Here is an 18,179-nt window from a genome sequence, read left to right as displayed (position 1 = left end):
TTTTTTGGTTGGTTTTTTTTTTTTTTAATTTCTGTTTTTGATGCTCCAGAATTCTCAGTTGAAGATTTTTATATCCATATAGAAAATGCATTAACGTGGGTAACTGCTGCATATAGTCTTTAAAATTTGGTCTAAGAATAAAACCAAATGATCCTGAAGAAGATGTAGCACAAGCAAGGGTCCTGGATCTTTGGTATTATTGTTATTTCCTTCACAACAGAAGTGAAGCTTGACCAGAATATCCAGGAATGACCAGAAGTAGAATGTCCTGTTGAGTTCTGTCTGGTTACCCAAAGGGCATCAAGAAAACTAATGAAGAATCCATGCTGAACAACAGATTTTTCTCAATGTCCAGGCTGTTAACTTTAAAGTGACCCACATCCAAGTGAGTAATAGGCATATTCTCTGATTCAGGAAGTCTGCTTTTCTTCATCTTTCTATAGCTGCAATGGAAATGACTTGGATGTTCCTTGAAAGTGTAAGATTAGTGGTGCTTTTTTGAATTAGGGTTAATAGTAAGCTCTTTTTCCTTTCTTTGTTTTTGAGCTTGTTGGTTTTGTGTTTTGAATTTGACAACTGCCTTGAAAGATGAAATTTTAAAAATCTCTCATATCCTGTAAGAAATCTTTTAAACCTCTGGTTACTTTCTGCTTTAGAAGGGCATAAAAACAATAATACTGATCATATGCACCAGCCACTGATTACTATGGATGAGTGCATCTTTCTGTAGATGAGAGAGATCTGAGGCAGTCATGATCTTTAAGTGCATTTTTCTGTAGGAGATATGATGCAGTCATGATCAGAAACATATTATTAAATTGGTGTACTAGTTTGGCCTCTTTTTGACTATTCCTGTATTTTAATTTTGCCATGTCTTTGGCAGTGGTGGTGGTTCAGAAACATGAAAAGGATACATATTTTAAAATATTCAGAGGAACCTTTTTCTATGGTTCAATGCTTATTATGCTTTCTTTTTGCTGTCAGGAAATAAGGATGCAAATGTAATACTTATGCCCTGTATTCTTTCAAAGCTATGCTGTTGATTTCACAAGAATGATTTTTTTCTTTAGAATTTTTTTAAATATTCATAGAATCATAGAATTATTTTTTAATATTCAAAGATCTAGTTTGAGTTTCAACATATTCATTGAACTACCCTTATCTTAAGATGGTAATGGTTTCAAGATGACATGGAAATGCTTTTAAATGAGTCTTGCATGGATTCCTACAAGTACCTACAAGTATTATCTGAAGGGAATAGGCTATGAGTGGGTTTTGTTGCAAAAACACCATTGCCATGCAGAATAAGTTTATTTAAAAATAAAAATCACCACCTTTGTACTAAAGACTCTATTCTCAACCATGTTCATTTTGACATTTGGTTCTTCTAGAGATTTTTAGTGGAGGGTTGGACTACATTTGGAAATGTCTCATACATACTTTGAAGAGTAACATAAAACTTTTGAAAACTCTTACAGCATCAGACAAACTATGAACTTTGACTCTTTTCCCAGAGAGGACGTTACTTGTGAAGTTGCCCCTTAGCTGGCTTTAACTGTGGGTAGGACCCAGCTTTAGGTTACAGAATTCACAGTTGTGTGCCTAAAAGTAGAGGGTTTTATGTGTATATCTAAATTTCCATCACCATCACTGGAGATGCAGTCAGTAGTCAGTGGAGCATAGGGAGTGATTTGTAATTTACTTCAGTGGTTTGTTTTCTGTGTGTGAATACATTGATTCTTTTCATGCTTTTTCTGAGATTAGGTAATAATCTTGGTTCTAAATTGGTTTAATAATATGGAGATGTAAGTAGTTTGGAACTGTGTAAAAGATTCTTAGGGAATGATGTTCTACATTGAAATATGCTTCTTTTCATCTCTGCTTGACCTTAGCCCAATCACTTTCCTTCATAAAAAGTACCTGTGTAGTCAGGGAGTCAGTAAACTGTTGTGTGGGAAAGACCAAATATGTTTATTTGGGTTACAAAGAGTCTTTGTTGGCACTGCTTGATATCTGGCAAAATATGTTGTATTTTAATTGTAAACAACTGATTGTACATATTTTTAATAACTAGATCAAATTAGCTAAAATCAAAACTTCTGATCACAAAAAGTTATAGATATGACTAATAAGAACTATTTTCCTGCATCCTATATACATTTTGGATATTTTGAGTAGCCCTTTGACACATGGCATTAATTTACTCAGTTTCACTAGGTTTAATTTAGGGTATATAGGCAATTGTTATGATGAACTAGGAAAATTCTGAATTTCTGGGTTACACATAGGAGGATCTGAAACCCTTTTGCTGTCTCAATGCTTTTTACTTTTATGGGTGACTGATAAGCTTGTAAGAAATTGCTCAATGTCCAGGATTTTGAAAGCAATATTTCTTTCAGCATACTTATTTTCGTAGCTGTTTTTTAAAAAGTATTCTCCTTTAGGGTGCATATTTGCCTTTTTTCTTTTTTATTACTCTGTACTTGCAAAGGAAATCCAGTATGTTTAGCAGAGCATAGTGCAGAGTGAAGCACAGGAAAATTATGTCTAAGCAACAATAGGTTCAGATATCTTCTTTGGCACTGTGCCTGCCTTTATAATCCCTGCCCCTCATTGAATGTTGTCATGTCTTTAAAATGGTGATGTTACATACTGTGATAGGTTATTTTTCTTTCTTCATAGTTACTCTAGGTCATTGTATATTCTGTCCCTTTAAAAACTAGTGGCTGGACATCAAAGAAAGGTGCAGGCAGGCAGCACTTTGGGTCGGGCAGAAATCAGCTTCAAAACATCTGCACATGTTGCTGCTGGGGGATGTTGTTAGTGAAAGATGTGGGTGGAAGGAGACCAAAGCATGACTGAAGAGTATGCACCTGTATTGTGAGTCTAACTTATTGGTCACTTTGAGAAGAGCAGGGAGGAAACATATAGCTGAGCCTCAGATAAAATGGAAAGAGATTTTTCTAGAGACCTTGAAGGGACCGTAACTCAGGAGACACTGAAAAATTGCTGGACTAGGACAAAACCTGAAGTTAAGAACCTACACATGAATACCAATCTAAACAATAAGTTGGAGAGAGACTTATTTAAAAGCTTTTATTGCTGTGCTATCACAGTTTTTGCTGGTTTAAGATGTTCACTTGTCTTGTTTGCGATCAATGAGACCCAGCTTTGGACTTCACAGTGTGGCAGACAATACAAAGCTGGGAGGAGAGGCTGGGAGGCCCAGTGTCTGTGCTGTCATCTGAAGGGACCTGGGCAGGCTAGAGAATGGGGAAGGGAGGAATTTCATGATCTTCAGAAAGCTCATGAGATGCAACATTCTGCTTCTGGGGAGGAAGGACCTGGACCCTCTGCTGGCCTCTTTAAAAACTTTTTGAGGTGTTTTTAGCAATTTTTGTCTAATCACATATGGTGACATTGTGTGTAATGTAGGTGAGCCAACAAAAATCCAGTGTATTCAAATCTGCTCCAGATATGTGCTATGTTGTTTTCCAGTAATGCATAGATCTAACATTTGTCAACATGTATCCATGTTTTTTGAAATAGTATTCATTAAACGAAAGTTGGTCAGCTGCCTTAAAGATTCATTACTTCACTGGTGCATATGACTGCACTGTGTACATAAGGAAAAATGTATATAATTTCATGAACTATCTACCTGTACTGCATAATTTCTGCATCATTTAAAACTTTTGAGTCTCGTATGTAGTAATTGTCTTAATGCTATACCATAATTGTCTTAATGCTATACCATTCATTTTGTGTATGATACTTACTGGTATGTGTACAGATGCACCTCTGTCTTATGTGATAATTTAAAGACATGCACTGTTGCAAAAGGGGCCTGCTTTTGTTGAGAAGTATAACATGGACATTAGAGAATTCTGTTAATATGCAGTTGCTGAGGATGAATGTGTAGCCATTTTGTTTGCCAAGAATGACTTGCTGATCATCTTCAAAGCTTTTTTTTCAACTGGTTCAGTTAGAAGTTGGATGCAAAAATACTTAGGTAGAGCTTTTGATCCCTAAATGAAGATCCTAGCCTTTTTGAAAAATGTAACTTTTGTTTTTTATGGGATCTTGAATCTTAATCACACCTAGGAAGAAATATGTGTACTGAGATATAGTGCCTACAGACCTCGGTTGGGAATTGGCCTATTCATGCCAGTTGCTGTATTGTAGTTGCCAGTTGCAAGAAGAAGACAGGTTTTCCTTCAAAGAAAGAAATTGTTCTAGAAGAAAATTTATGCATTTGTTTTCTGTTATCAAGTGTCCAGAAACTCTCAGTTGTCTGCATTCTTGTGGAATCTTTTTCTGCCTGAGTTTTGAGCAGTAAGAGATAGCCAAAACTAATACTTTGGACATTTTCTATTTCATTTAATTATATGTTGCATGCCCAACTTCTCCATGTGGTCTGAAAAAATTACTAGCTATTACTTTCACTTCCAAACTAGCTGTGGAGAGTAACTATTAAACGCCACTTTTAAACTAATGCTAGTAGTACTGTTGTCTGAATAGGAAATTAAATTGTTAAATTGGTATTCCTTTTGGAAAATATGTTATAATCTTACCAAAACAGTAATTGGTAAGTAATCTGAGTTTTACATGTGCAAAATTCATTTTGAATAATTTTATCTCAGGTTCTTTATATATGTTTATGACCTTGGTGAACAAACTTTTTTCTCTAATTAGTTACAGAGGTTACGACTGTCGAAGCAATTTGTTTTACACTCAGACGGGTGAAATCGTGTACCATGTGGCGGCGGTGGGAGTGGTGTACAACCGCCAGCAGAACACACAGCGCTTTTATCTGGGTCACGATGATGACATTCTTTGCCTTGCTATTCATCCCTTAAAGGACTATGTGGCAACGGGCCAGGTAGGATGCATATTTATCTTCCATAACAATGTGAAGTTTTTACTACTGAGTTTAGAAAGGCCTGTCTTGGAAGAAGAATGTCCAGTCTATACTTATTCAGGTGAAGGGCTGCTTCTCTGTTGCAGATGGAATCGTGGTAAAAAACTGACACAATAAGTGTTTTTTACAGTTCCTTATGATCTGATAAGAGTTTTACTTCATCGGTTTTTAAACTTCTTTTAAATTCAGAATAGATTAATATTTTTTTATTCAGCATTATGTTGCCATTTCATGATAAGGTGGAGGAAATGTGCAATTAAGAAATATTTTTTTAGTATCTTGTTTTTTATTATTACATTCATGTATTATTACCTAATATGAGGTTAGCAGATGTTACTACAGTCTGGCATTTCATTTTCATGTTATATGTTTTGTTATCACCTATAGACAAACTATTTATTGTTTGTGCATACAACACAGGTATGTATGTTGCTAAAATTCATTTTATAATACTAATAATAGTTCATTTTATAATACTAATTGTAGTTCATTTTATCTTTTGCCTGACAGTAATTTTAGGTAAATTCTTTTCACTCATGTTTTCTGACAAGTCTTCCCATAAATATTTATACACTGGGAATTTGAAGGTTTGATCTGATGTTGCAGGGGGGGTTATTTATGGTTATGATTTTTATCATTGTTGTTGGAATTATTAAGTAAATTGGGAAATATGAACTGAGTTTTTTAGGAGAAATAAACTTTTGCTTATAATGCCCTTGATTTCTGTAAAAATGTTTGAGATTAACATAACTGTAGGTCAGTTAAGAAATTAAAGCCTTAAATATAAGAATTGATTTTACCTAATTTTGGAGTAGTAAAGGCTATGAATAAAAATGTCCTTGGATTTACAATATTTTAGAATACTTTATGCTATGAACAGAACGATACGCTCCATTATATACTGTTTTACATAGAGATATTATATACTGTTGTGTACTATGTTACCTGAAGATATTAGCTAATGCAGTAATCAAATTTCCCATGCCACACTGGTTCAGATTTTCCTGATAGTGGATATTCTGAAAAGCTTTGCAAATATCACATACTAAGTTTGTGACAAAACCAGAAATAGATCCTAGTTTTGTTGAGCTCTGCCCCTGGTCTTAAACACAAGAGACTGTTGCTCTGATTTTACAACCCTTTTCTTGGTGCACTGAGGTGCAAAACCTTTTGAATAGTAATTATTCTTGTAAATACTGAGTAATGATGCTTTTGTACATAGTTGAAAAGAATAAGCTGAATTCAATTTCTTACTAAGTTCTAATTACCTACATTAGTGCCGTTTTAGTGGCACCATTAGAATCTGACCTGTAGATACTTGTAATGACACCAGTAAGCAACAGAAGTCACCTTGATTTCTCAAACATAGAGTAGCAATAAAAATAACCTTTTATTTTTAGACAGGTAATGATTGATGAAGAATTGATGGAATAAATATGCCACAGTGCAATCAATGAAGGGGTTGTTTTTTGTTTGGTTGGTTTTTTTTTTCCCAAGAAGGCTTTAGTTAGTTGTGATTAATGTTCCTAAGCCAGCTGGGAAGTGGTATTTGTGAAGCACCAAAAGGAACAATGTACTGCTAGCCAGACAGCAGGAATACTAGGAAAAGTTTATCACTAATATTTTTCAAATACTTTTTGGAGTATTTTTCATTATTGCGCTTTTTAAACAATTGTGTGAAGTAACTGAGAAATGAAAAAAAAAGTTTATGAATATGTATACTTTCAGGTTGGTCGAGATTCCTCAATACACATTTGGGATACAGAAACAATAAAACCACTCTCAGTATTAAAGGGCTATCACCAGTACGGTGTTTGTGCTGTTGATTTTTCAGGTAATAAGTATTTATTTATTTATTTATTTATTTATGTATTTATGTATTTATTTATTTATTTATTTATTTATTTATTTATTTATATATTTACACTTTTCCTTTTCTGTGTGAAAATACAAGCTAATCAGTTCTACTAAGAAATTTGGGATTCCTTTATGCTGAAGACTATGTATTAAAAATATTGTGTGGTGTTAAATGTCAAATGAGAGAACCTGTCTTAAAATGATTATTCATTTAAAAAAACTCCTTTGGAGTCTTGCACATAAGAAATACAAGAACAGATTCTGTGCTGTTTAACAACTGAGCTGAGCACTTTGGAATTTTATTTGGCTGTATGATGCAGGTGCAAAGGCCTTGAGTGTTGTATCTGCTTTACAACCATGTAACCAAATTTTTGAGCACATTGATCAGGTGTGCAATTCTTTTTCTTTTTTAATGAAATCCTGAAAGCCATTTGGGTAGCACACTTATACATTCAGAAAGTCCAGTTTTGGATTCTTCTGGTCAGAAACCCAGTCTCTCTCTCCACCTTATCCTAACATAAGAGACTATTATTTAAACCCTTTGAGATTTTTACACCCCATACATTGAATTCCTGTACCAAAATTTGATTTCCTCTGGTCCACTGGCTTCTATTTATTCTTTAATAATTTGGATTTACTGGATAGGATCTCTAGACTCACAGTGAAGATGTGTGATCACAAAGATGTATACTTTGTGGTCTTTGATGCTTCTTACTTTCGATTCTCCGTTTTTCAAGATGTGAATCTCGTTTCCCAAATTTTGGCATGGATGCATAGCAATTTTGAAGATGGATATATGTCAGAAAGTCATTGATCACGAGTGAACACAAATAGCTTGTTTATTGGAGGTAAATGTGGAATATGTCAGAGCTTCTCCAAGAGTTTGCAGGAGTACTAAATTTAAGGGCATTTCATAAATTTCATGGTATTGCTTGAGTGCTTTCCTGTTTAGTAAACAGATGACAAGACATGCCTTTAAACACATCATGTGATTATTTACCTGTTTGTATGGTCTTATAATATTTGTGAAGCTATAATATTTTTAATATGGTTTCCTATGATTGCAACATAGTTATCTATCTACTCTCTTAATAATAAATTTATTATTCTAGCGGATGGGAAACGATTGGCTTCTGTTGGAATAGATGACAATCACACTATTGTACTCTGGGATTGGAAGAAAGGAGAAAAGCTTTCTGCAGTAAGGTATGAATTTAGCTATGTTTTAAAATTTGTACCTAGATTTATTTTCAAATGACAGTAAGCAAAATATATTGATTAAAGAATAAAAGTCCTCCAATAAATTAGCAGTCTCTATCACTTGAGTGATACAGACAATAACATTTATCAAAGCCTTAAAACCTTCTTTGGAAGAAATAAATGAAGCTCTGATAGCCAACAAGAATTATTGCGGTGACAGCTCCACTGGTGAAGAAAGAAGATATAGAAGATGAAGTTTATTTGCGTTTCTTTAATTTGACGTGTTTTGAAATAATTTCTTTAAAACTCACTCTATGTACTTCTGTTTGCCTTCTCAAAAATGGTGATGAACGTTCTGTTCAGATCTTTTTCATCAGAGGTCACATCTTGGGATAGTAATCTGAAGTTGTTTTGCAGTTCTTTTTTCTTCGGGGTTCTTTCCTTTTCCTTTCTGAGCAGCCTGATCTAACTTTGAAGTCAAGTCTGCTTGGAGCAGGAAAATAGACTAAATAACTTCCAAAGGTTAAACATTTTGGAAGTTTCTTTGTGTCTGCGAAGATGATTTAATACCTGTTTATTAAATAGAGTTTTAATCTACAAGATAGAATCTTATTTCTGATTTTGAGTAGTGTTTTTGAAACCTCCAACTTTGTTTTTTTTAAGGATCTATTGCTTTAAATAGAGCAGTAATGTGAGAGTTTTCCCACATTCTGTCTGGATTCAGTTTGTGTACTCTAAACGTTGTTCTATGTAGATTTAAAAGAGATTTATTACTCTCTGCAGATACAATTTAAAAAGTGTCAACTTCCTTTTTATCCATTAAGGTCATTATTGCTCTTCAATGACGTTTACTATCATTTTATTTTTAAACATGCGTTGAATTTCTTACCCACTGAGGAATGAAAATCCTGAATACATGATGTAGATAAAGAAGAGTACTCCCTTCCCAATTATTTTTCAGAAGCCCAGTTAGCTTGGCTTATCTGGAGACTCATTTGTCAGCCTTTCACCTGATATTTTCACTTTCAGGTTTGGGTGGTTTTGTTTTATTTTTTTAAATTTCTCCTACCCACACAAAGGAATTGATTGGAATTTTTGAGAGCAGCATCTGTACTTTGAAGATGACTGAGTTTGGAAAGAAACTGTTTCTTGCTTTCTGCACTAGTTCATTCCATGGTTTGAAACAACAGAAAATAAAATATTTTTGCCACTTTTGAATGAGGAGCAAAAGTTAAGGATTGGAGGTTCTTCTGCATTTTAAAGAAAGAAAAAACCACTAGCAAGCATTTCTTTCCATAAATAACAAACATAGTTGAAAGCTGTTTTTCAAACTATAGGACTGAAGCAAGACATTCATTTTATAGAAGCTTAGTAAGAAATCTAAAACAAGAGGTTTTAATGTTTTTAGAAACAGCTGAAATTTCCATTTAAGAAATGTAATAGCACCATATGTTTTATTCTAACAAAAACATAAAACATAAACATAAAAAAATCTATTAAAAGATGTTTTCAAAAAAAAGAGACATTGAAACAATGTTTACAACTTTACTCCTTTAAGTTTCATTATCAGCTGTCAGATCAAAATGCCATATACCTAAACTTAATGCAAATATATTTTCTTTTGCAAAGAAAATGCATCCTAGTGCATCTCTGAAGTAACATAATTGCTCACCTGCTTTGGAGACTGAAAGGTAATGAAAATAGAATGGAACTCAGTATGTTGGTTCTTTGGCTTTCTTCCTTCTCATAGTAAACGATTATTAATGATTTGAAAGTAAATGTTAGCAATATAGAACAGGCATACATTAAGACAAAAACCCACAAACCAAAGCCTTTTTAAAAATATTAATAGTTATATTTTTATTTAAATTATTTTACTTTGCATTTCAGGGGAAGCAAAGATAAGATTTTTGTTGTTAAGATTAATCCTTACATGTCTGATAAATTGATTACAGTCGGAATTAAACACATGAAATTCTGGCGTAGAGCAGGTAAGGACACTTTTCAGAATTACAGCATTTTCTGTCACTTAAAGTATAACTATTGCATCTCCTTACTGCATGTTTCATGTATTAAAGGCAACTCTTTTCTCTGTCTATGTCAGTTTGCTTTGCCCTAGCAGTAATAATGTTAATTGGCATTATGGCAGTAGTGGGAATTTGTTTTAAGATCAATTTGCAGTGGAGCTAGAGGTACATAAGTAGAAAAGACCCTGGATTTTCGACTGTCTGATTTTATATCTAGTAATAATATAGCATATCTGAAAAGGTTACAGAGCTACTCTAGAATCATAGAACAGTTTTTGGTAGAAGGACCTTTACAGCACATCCTCTATGAAGAGGCACAAGTATAAATAAATTTAAGGTTATAAAAAATTCACATACAAAATTCAGACAAAGTACTTGAAGATGATACATCTGCCAGTTGAGAGCTGTTTGTCTAGACACTTCTGTTGAACTTGACAATTAAAACCCAAGGTAAAGCAGCTGGCTATTTCTGCTTGAGAAATTTTCAACAGTGAAAAATCCATTCCCTGATATTGTTCGAACTTTATTGTTTCAAATCTCAAATTGTATCTAAAGACACATGTGCTACAGAAGACTAGCTTTTCTACTAAGCATGTTCTAATTATTCATGCAGAATTTATGCACATCAACTCACAGAAGTCCTGACAAAGATTAATCATGGAGAGAAAAGCCTCTGACAAAAAAAATTACACTGGTTTTCCCAATTCTGGCTCCAACAAAAATTAATCAAGATTGCCTGAGAGCAAGCTGTTGATGTCTATATAAATTATTGATTTTGACAATTGAGCTTGCTATCTATAGAAAGAACAAAGTGTCTCAGAATATTTCCTGAATGAGTTATTATAAATTCTTTAGAAAGAAATCATAACTATGCTAAAAGCTTGGAGATGGTGATTTTGAATAAAGAAAGGAAATTGTTGAAAATGGTAGTTTTGTCTCTGGCATTGCTCAGTCAGCAGAAATCAAATTCCCCTGATGCAGCAGCCCATCTGTGCAAAACTCCAGTGGAACACTGGCAAGGCAGTCACCGTGAAATGCACTTAGCAGTGTCAGTGTGAGGAGCAGAGTATTGGTGTACCTTAACAAATGCCAGGTTTCTGGAATCTGCAGTAGAGCAGGTGCACTTGATGTGAGAAGTGGTACTGAAATATGTGCTTTGGAATAAGTCGTCATCAGTGCTAAGGCAGAGAGGTTCTGAGAGTTTGCCTCTCAACATGAAGTGTCAGATCCTGAGGGACTTCTGTGTTACACCACAAGAAATTTCTCTGAGGATTGTAATGATATAAATCTGACTTTCTAGCCAGAAGTTCCTATGTGTTGTACTTGTCAAATTATTTTAGATATGAAAAAAATATAAAATTTATATATCTGTAACATTTCTATTATCCAGAGGACAATATAAGTAAACCTCTAAAATAAAATGAGAAATCCTCTCACTGAAAACATATAATGAAAAGGGTGGGATGTAAAGGTTTATTTTTTTTTTTTCTTTCTGGTTAATTCATTCCAAATTTCTATGAACGGTGTGTGGGAGATGTTAGGGTTTTTGTTCAGATGCAAGTTTACAAATGCACTGTGTCTCCATATATCTATGTGGGTATATGTGTGTAATACATTCAAATTCAGATTCAAGTAGTAAGTTAAAAGTAAGGGGTTTTTTTTATGAAAGTTGCCAAATAATATAAAAATTTTATTTTGTGAGAACTCTTCTCAGGCTCAATTTTTTGGGCAGCATGTGTGGACCAGAAGAAAAGGACCTGTTGCTCTGGGCAAGGTTGTATAGTTTCTGGAAAACAATTCTAAGCAAATATCTGATGACTTGTTTTTGGTCTTAACCAGGCGGAGGACTAATTGGGAGAAAGGGCTGCATAGGTGCTTTGGGAAGAACTGATACAATGATGTGTGCAGTGTATGGCTGGACTGAAGAGATGGCATTCTCTGGAACTTCCACGGGGGATGTGTGTATTTGGAGAGATGTGTTTCTCATAAAAACTGTCAAAGCACATGATGGTCCTGTGTTCAGCATGCACGCATTGGAAAAAGTAAATAAACTGCTCGTTGTTTTTTTATGTCTGGACAAAGAAGTCTATGATAAAGCTAGACCTCTCCCAAACTTATCCATGTCCTTATTTCCATTACAGAAAAGCCTTGTGAGGTTCAGATTCAAAATAGTGTTTTATGCATGTCTCTTACTTCTGTTATGTAAAAGTTGTTTCTCAAATCCTTGTGGTCCAGTGACATCTTATTCAGTAATTTTCATAACCCCTTACTAAAAAAATAACAGTAACTGATTTAAGATCTGTAAGTTTAATGGAATATGTGAGCTCGTGAGAAAGGAAGATCATACTTCTACCATTTTGTGCTGTAATTACTGTCTACTCATAGAAGCATTCAATCTGTAAATCATTAAGTACTTCTCCTGATTCTCAGCTTCTTTTTAACTCAGCAAAACCTTTAAGCATGTGCTTAAATGTGAATGAGTGTTCCAGTTAGATTACTTGTATGTTTGAACTTATGTATATGTTTGTGTTTTGTTAGGTTAGACCAAGGCACTCCACCTCCTAATATTTGAATGTCAGTATAGTAGTGTTGAACAATGCATGTTATTCATACTCAGAACTAAATGCTCTAAAGGAAAGTACTAATGATTTCAATATTATGTATACCTGTTGCTTCATTAAATACTTGTAAATAATTTTTAAAGACACATATGCATATATTTGAAACATTTAAGCACTAATCAAATTTCTGTGAGTGGTACTAAGTTTGGTTTGGAATAATGAGGTGAAATACCAAAGGGTCATGCAGGCTAAATATCAGGAATAACACTTTATAGTATGTTGATTAAATTTATTTTCTAGAATGGTAGAAGCATACAGCCTCTGTACATTGACTGTACAGAACTGTGCTGCTTTCATCAGGAGGAGAAATCAATCATTTTGTTGCTCCTGTGCTTTTCATCTGCCCTGGGTATTACAGTGTTGTATATAGTCCATTTTCAGTATTTGCAGAAATCACTGAAAAGTTAAGGAAAGATAGTAATGGATTATAATTTTTGATTATTTATTTCTTTTTTTTTCTCCCCTCCCCAGGGATTTGTCACTGGAGGAAAGGATGGGGTAGTAGCTCTCTGGGATGATACTTTTGAACGTTGTCTCAAAACCTATGCCATCAAAAGGGCTGCTTTGGCCCCTGGGTCTAAAGGTAACAGACTTTTATTCTATTTAAAATACTTCCTTTAGAAAACTTTGTGGAATTGCTTTCCTCAGTAGAAAGAAATTCACATTTGACACAGTGAATACTAAAATGGTTTTTTTGAGCGTTACTGATTGTAAATATGTTGTTTTTCTCTTGGGATGGAATTGTATGTTGTAGCGTCTGTTTGCACATTTGATGGGTGCAGATCATAATATTTGCCTTATTATCAACCTAAATTAATTAAGCTTTGAGTTTCTTATTACCCAGGGGATTTTTTTTTTTAATTAAAGTTGCAACCAAAAAAGCCTATTGTATTTCTTATGATTCTGAGTATGAAATCTCTTATCCAATCTTTTTTGTTTCGGAGAAGGGAAGGAATTTAGAATTGTGTTTTTTTGAGGTATTGGTACTTAATTTTCTGTAAATGCAAATGTCTTTTGAAATAATTAATGAACATTTTCATTTCTATTTTTCCTATTTCTATGATTCATTCTTATCTTAGTGCTAATTTACTGTTTCCCCTATTTGTCATTTCGGATAGCCATTTCTCTTCCATCCCCCTGACTAAAAATTATGTTTGCTGAGTTCTAATGTATATGACTTGATTTTCAAACATCATGAATATAAATACTTATTAATGAAAACATTGTACTCCAGGGTATCTTATTCTCATAGCCATTTTACAAAAAGCTAGATTTAAGGTTACCATAAATGCTAGCAATTTAGTAGTGTAGTTGACACATGCCCATTTTTTCACTAAGATTGCCAGTCAGGCTGATTAAATTTCTTGATGTATTGCTCAATACTCCCAAAGGAGTCCAAACATGTAAGCTGTTCCATGCAGGAATGTGTTTTTATTGTTTACTACTGAGTATCTTTTTCTACAGTGAGAATGTAATGTGCGTATGTGTGAGGAACCCTCTTAAAGGCATACATGAGAGTCTCTGGTCTTCCAACATTTTTATGTTCTAGGTCTCCTCTTAGAAGATAATCCTTCTATACGTGCCATATCATTAGGACATGGTCATATTTTAGTGGGCACAAAGAATGGTGAAATATTGGAGGTGGATAAAAGTGGACCAATAACTCTGCTGGTTCAGGTATATATTAAATATCAGTCAAATATTTCATACCACAAACATAATTTTATTTTTCAAGTAAAAACCTATGAAATAACAAAGACTTTAATTACTAATGAAGTTAATGAGTTACCATCACTTCTAGTTAGGCTAGACCATTATGACTTTTCAATGAGCAAAATAGAGATAGGATTTCATTTACTATTTTGTTCAATGAGTTCATCCTTTCAAACAGATAGAGATCAAATTTCTGTTTAAAAAAAAAAAGAAGTGTGTGAAACAGTGGATCTTCCACTGAATTCTTTATTAACTTTTTCTGAGTCCTAATTACTGCTGTTATTTTTAAAGGTTGTCTCCTTGAGGTTGTTATTAGATTTATTTGTAATTATGTAAAAAATGTTTCAGTCTTCTTTGCTGTACCAAACAGCTGCATTTCTTAAGCCTGTCTACAAAGCAGGTTTTTACATTGTATCAATCTATGATTTTCTTTCCAAGTTGAAGAAACTCTGCATTATCTCCATTCTGAGTGGCCAGTGCAATAGATAAAGAACTAGTTTTGTTTAAAGAAAATATTAGTCTAAGGTAAAGAAAAAAATCTAATTCATAGAATAATTTGTTGGAAGGGACCTTTAAAGGTCATCTTGTCCAAACCCCCTGCAGTAATCAAGGACATCTTCAAATAGATCAGATTGTTAAGAGCCCCATCCAATCTGACCTTGGATGCTTCCAGGCGTGGGGCATCTGTCACCTCTCTAGGCAACCTCTCGCAGTCTTTCACCACCGTCATCATAAAAAATTTCTTCCTTATATCTAGTCAGAATATATCCTCTTAGTTTTAAACCATTACCTCTTGACCTGTTGCTACAGGCCCTACAAAAAGTGACCTCATCTTTTCATAAGCCCCCTTTAAGTACTGAGAGGGTTCGATAAGATTTCCTAAGAGCCCCTACTCTCTCAGCCTTTCTTCATAGGAGAGGTGCTTGAGGCCTCTGACCATTTCTGTGGCCCTCCTCTGGATGCAGACCAGCAGGTCCCTGTCTTTCTCATGCTGAAGACTCCAGAGCCAGACGCAGTACTGGAATCTCACCAGAGCGGAGTAGAGAGGCAGAATCACCTCCCCTGACCTGCTGGTCACATTTATTTTGTTGCAGCCCAGATCACAGCCTTTCTGGGCTGCAAGTGCACATTGCTGGCTCTTGTCCAACTTCTTGTCCACCAAATACCCAAGTCCTTCTCCTCAGTCCATTCTCTGCCCAGCCTGTATTTGTGCTTGGGATTGTCCTGAGCCATGTGCAGGACCTTGCCTTGGCCTTGTTGAGCTTCATTGCATGGGTCTACCTGTTACACCTGTCAAGGTCCTTCTGGATTGCATCTCTTCTCCAGCATGTTGATCACTTCACATCACACATCAACTAGCTGAGGATGCACTCAGTTCTACTGTCCATGTCATTGATATAGGTGTGTGTGAGGATTATTTCTCAGGAACAGTTTTCTGCAGTACTAATTACTATAATTTTCTCAGGTGTTGTGTATTTCTATTAAGATATTAATTATCTTCTAAAGATATGCATGTTCTCTCTCTCTCTTTTTTAAAAACTTCCTTAAATGTATTATTTCATATTTCAATTTAAAATAAAAAGTAATCTGATTGTGTTTTTTCAGGGTCACATGGAGGGGGAAGTTTGGGGTCTAGCTACTCATCCTCATTTACCTATTTGTGCCACTGTAAGTGATGACAAAACCTTAAGAATATGGGATTTATCTCCTAGCCATTGTATGTTAGCTGTTCGCAAATTGAAAAAGGGTAAGATGCTTAGTATAAAAAAATATTTAACTGATTCAGTTGACATTTACAAACTTTATGAATCTTTCAAAAGCAGGACTGAATAAATTCCTTTCTTTGCTCAAAGTATTTTATTAATGCTATCTTCAGGAGTTATGTAAAGCTAATGAATCTGTACAGGAAAAATTCTGTGTAGTACTGTTCTGGAGATTATTTGCAATTGTAACATATTTAAGTCGAGCCAATTATATAAATGCTACATTGCTTATAGTATTGCAAAGTGAAGGACTTCAAATCTAGAAATTTTTGGAATAAATCTTAGATGTAATGTTGAAATTCTCTTCTTTGTGAATGTTAGAAGAACCATGAATGTCAAGGAAGAGAACAATCATAAAATTTTTACTCATTGTTTACTATATAACTAAATTCTATTTTGACAGATGGAAAGTCTGTTGTTAGTGACATCATATAAGGTGACTTTTTTTAGGATTAGACCAGACTGGCTTTAACAATCTTGTAATGATATATGGTTTGCTAGACAAAGGAATACAATAGGTTTTATCTGTTTGGCATTCAGCTATGCAGTTTGATTCTAACATAGTAGGAAGCTTAGTTGAAGATTATTTAGATGATAAAGTAAATGTAAGAAGAGACATGAGCTAGCACAAGCAGAGATTAAACAAGAAAGTTTCTAGTAGGCAAACTGCATAAGTCTTAAAGCTCATATTTCTTAATATTTTTAAGAGTACTTTTGGCAAAAAAAGAATAAGTCTGTGATGACTTTATTTGCTGAGAAGACACATTTTGAGATGCTTTGTCAATATTAAAAAGTTCCTGTGTACCATATAGAAAGAGATGGATACTTCTGCAGACTACAGTAATGAAATAAAATTGAATTGGCTGCAGAATTGAAATAATATTTGATAATTAAAAAATGTAAGATCAATTCAAGAAAAATTTCTGCATAGCTCAGGAATAACTAAGGAGCAGAAAGCTCAGGATGTTGTAACTAATTGCAGGATGACAATTACACGTCCCAAGACATATTGGAATATTCATGTAATTTACAAGACACAACTCAGGATATTTTTGGTATACGTTTCTCATCTGTGTTCAGCTGAATGAAATTAAACTAAAAGTTGAGGATGGAGAAGAGCTACAGGATAATGAATGAGGAGCTTTGTGGTGGAGCCATCTAAATGAAGTACTGCTATCTACAAGTTAATCAGAGAAACAAATAGTAAGGGAAAATATTTATGGTAATGGAAAATTCTGGCATGAAAACAAGTCTACGTAAGCTGACTATATATAAATTTAGACTGGAAATTAAACTGCTTTTCAAATGACACTTGACATGTTTATTGGAAGGATTTTATGACTTAGTGACTTAGCATTTGCGATAGCAAATGAGTGGATTCTGGGAGTCCAGAAGACCTTTTCTGGCTGTGCTCTCCTTACCAAAGCAAATGGTAACAACCAACCAGTGCCAGATACTAAGAAAAGGAGCAAACTAAAAATATGCAGACAGTAGTGTTTAATCTGTATTACTAATGTAGAACATATGTCAATTAATATGCAAATAAATGTAATTTAGTTTTCTGGACTGTGTATCTGTTTTTTTGCCAATAGCTTCTGTGTGCTAGTGCAGTTTGGAAATTGTCTTGGCAGCATCAGGAAAACATCCTTGGAAGTTTTGTACTATAAGAATAGTTTTCCTAATGGAAAAATAGATCTAAAAGAAGGATAATGCATTGTAAATTGAACCTGAATGCCATTTCTGTATTCCTTGTAGGAGGCAGATGTTGCTGCTTTTCTCCTGATGGAAAAGCATTAGCCGTTGGTCTCAATGATGGAAGTTTTTTGATAGTTAATGCGGATACCCTGGAGGATCTAGTCTCTTTCCAGCACAGAAAAGATGTTATTTCAGAGATCCGATTTTCTCCTGGTAAGTGCGATTTTTTTAAAATGAAGATTTTTATATTGAGGTTGTTCAAGTGAGCTTTATCACCTTTAAAAGTAGTAGGGATTTGTAGTACCTTTTAACATGTAATAAATAGGTCAGCAAAACTAATACTATCATTTTGAAAAACACTGGTGGTGAAGTCCTCTGTTGC

The 18,179-nt window shown here is 34.2% G+C and overlaps 1 protein-coding gene across 1 annotated transcript in view; it reads left to right on the top strand.

The window, feature by feature from the left end:
• EML5 (EMAP like 5) overlaps positions 1-18,179 on the top strand; it is a 90,410-nt gene that overhangs the window by 31,683 nt on the left and 40,548 nt on the right. Inside the window, exons 14-22 of the mRNA XM_018082138.1 lie at positions 4,696-4,882; positions 6,650-6,755; positions 7,891-7,984; positions 9,869-9,969; positions 11,845-12,047; positions 13,098-13,209; positions 14,176-14,303; positions 15,945-16,086; positions 17,858-18,010. Of these exons, the coding sequence (XP_017937627.1) occupies positions 4,696-4,882; positions 6,650-6,755; positions 7,891-7,984; positions 9,869-9,969; positions 11,845-12,047; positions 13,098-13,209; positions 14,176-14,303; positions 15,945-16,086; positions 17,858-18,010 (1,226 nt within the window). The remainder of the gene's footprint in view (positions 1-4,695; positions 4,883-6,649; positions 6,756-7,890; positions 7,985-9,868; positions 9,970-11,844; positions 12,048-13,097; positions 13,210-14,175; positions 14,304-15,944; positions 16,087-17,857; positions 18,011-18,179) is intronic.

The sequence above is a fragment of the Manacus vitellinus genome, unplaced genomic scaffold (assembly GCF_001715985.3).
Source record: "Manacus vitellinus isolate BGI_N305 unplaced genomic scaffold, ASM171598v3 scaffold_6_pilon, whole genome shotgun sequence".
Lineage (NCBI taxonomy): Eukaryota > Metazoa > Chordata > Aves > Passeriformes > Pipridae > Manacus > Manacus vitellinus.
Note: the sequence above shows the minus strand (reverse complement) of the source record. Positions and strands in the feature narration are given on the sequence as shown.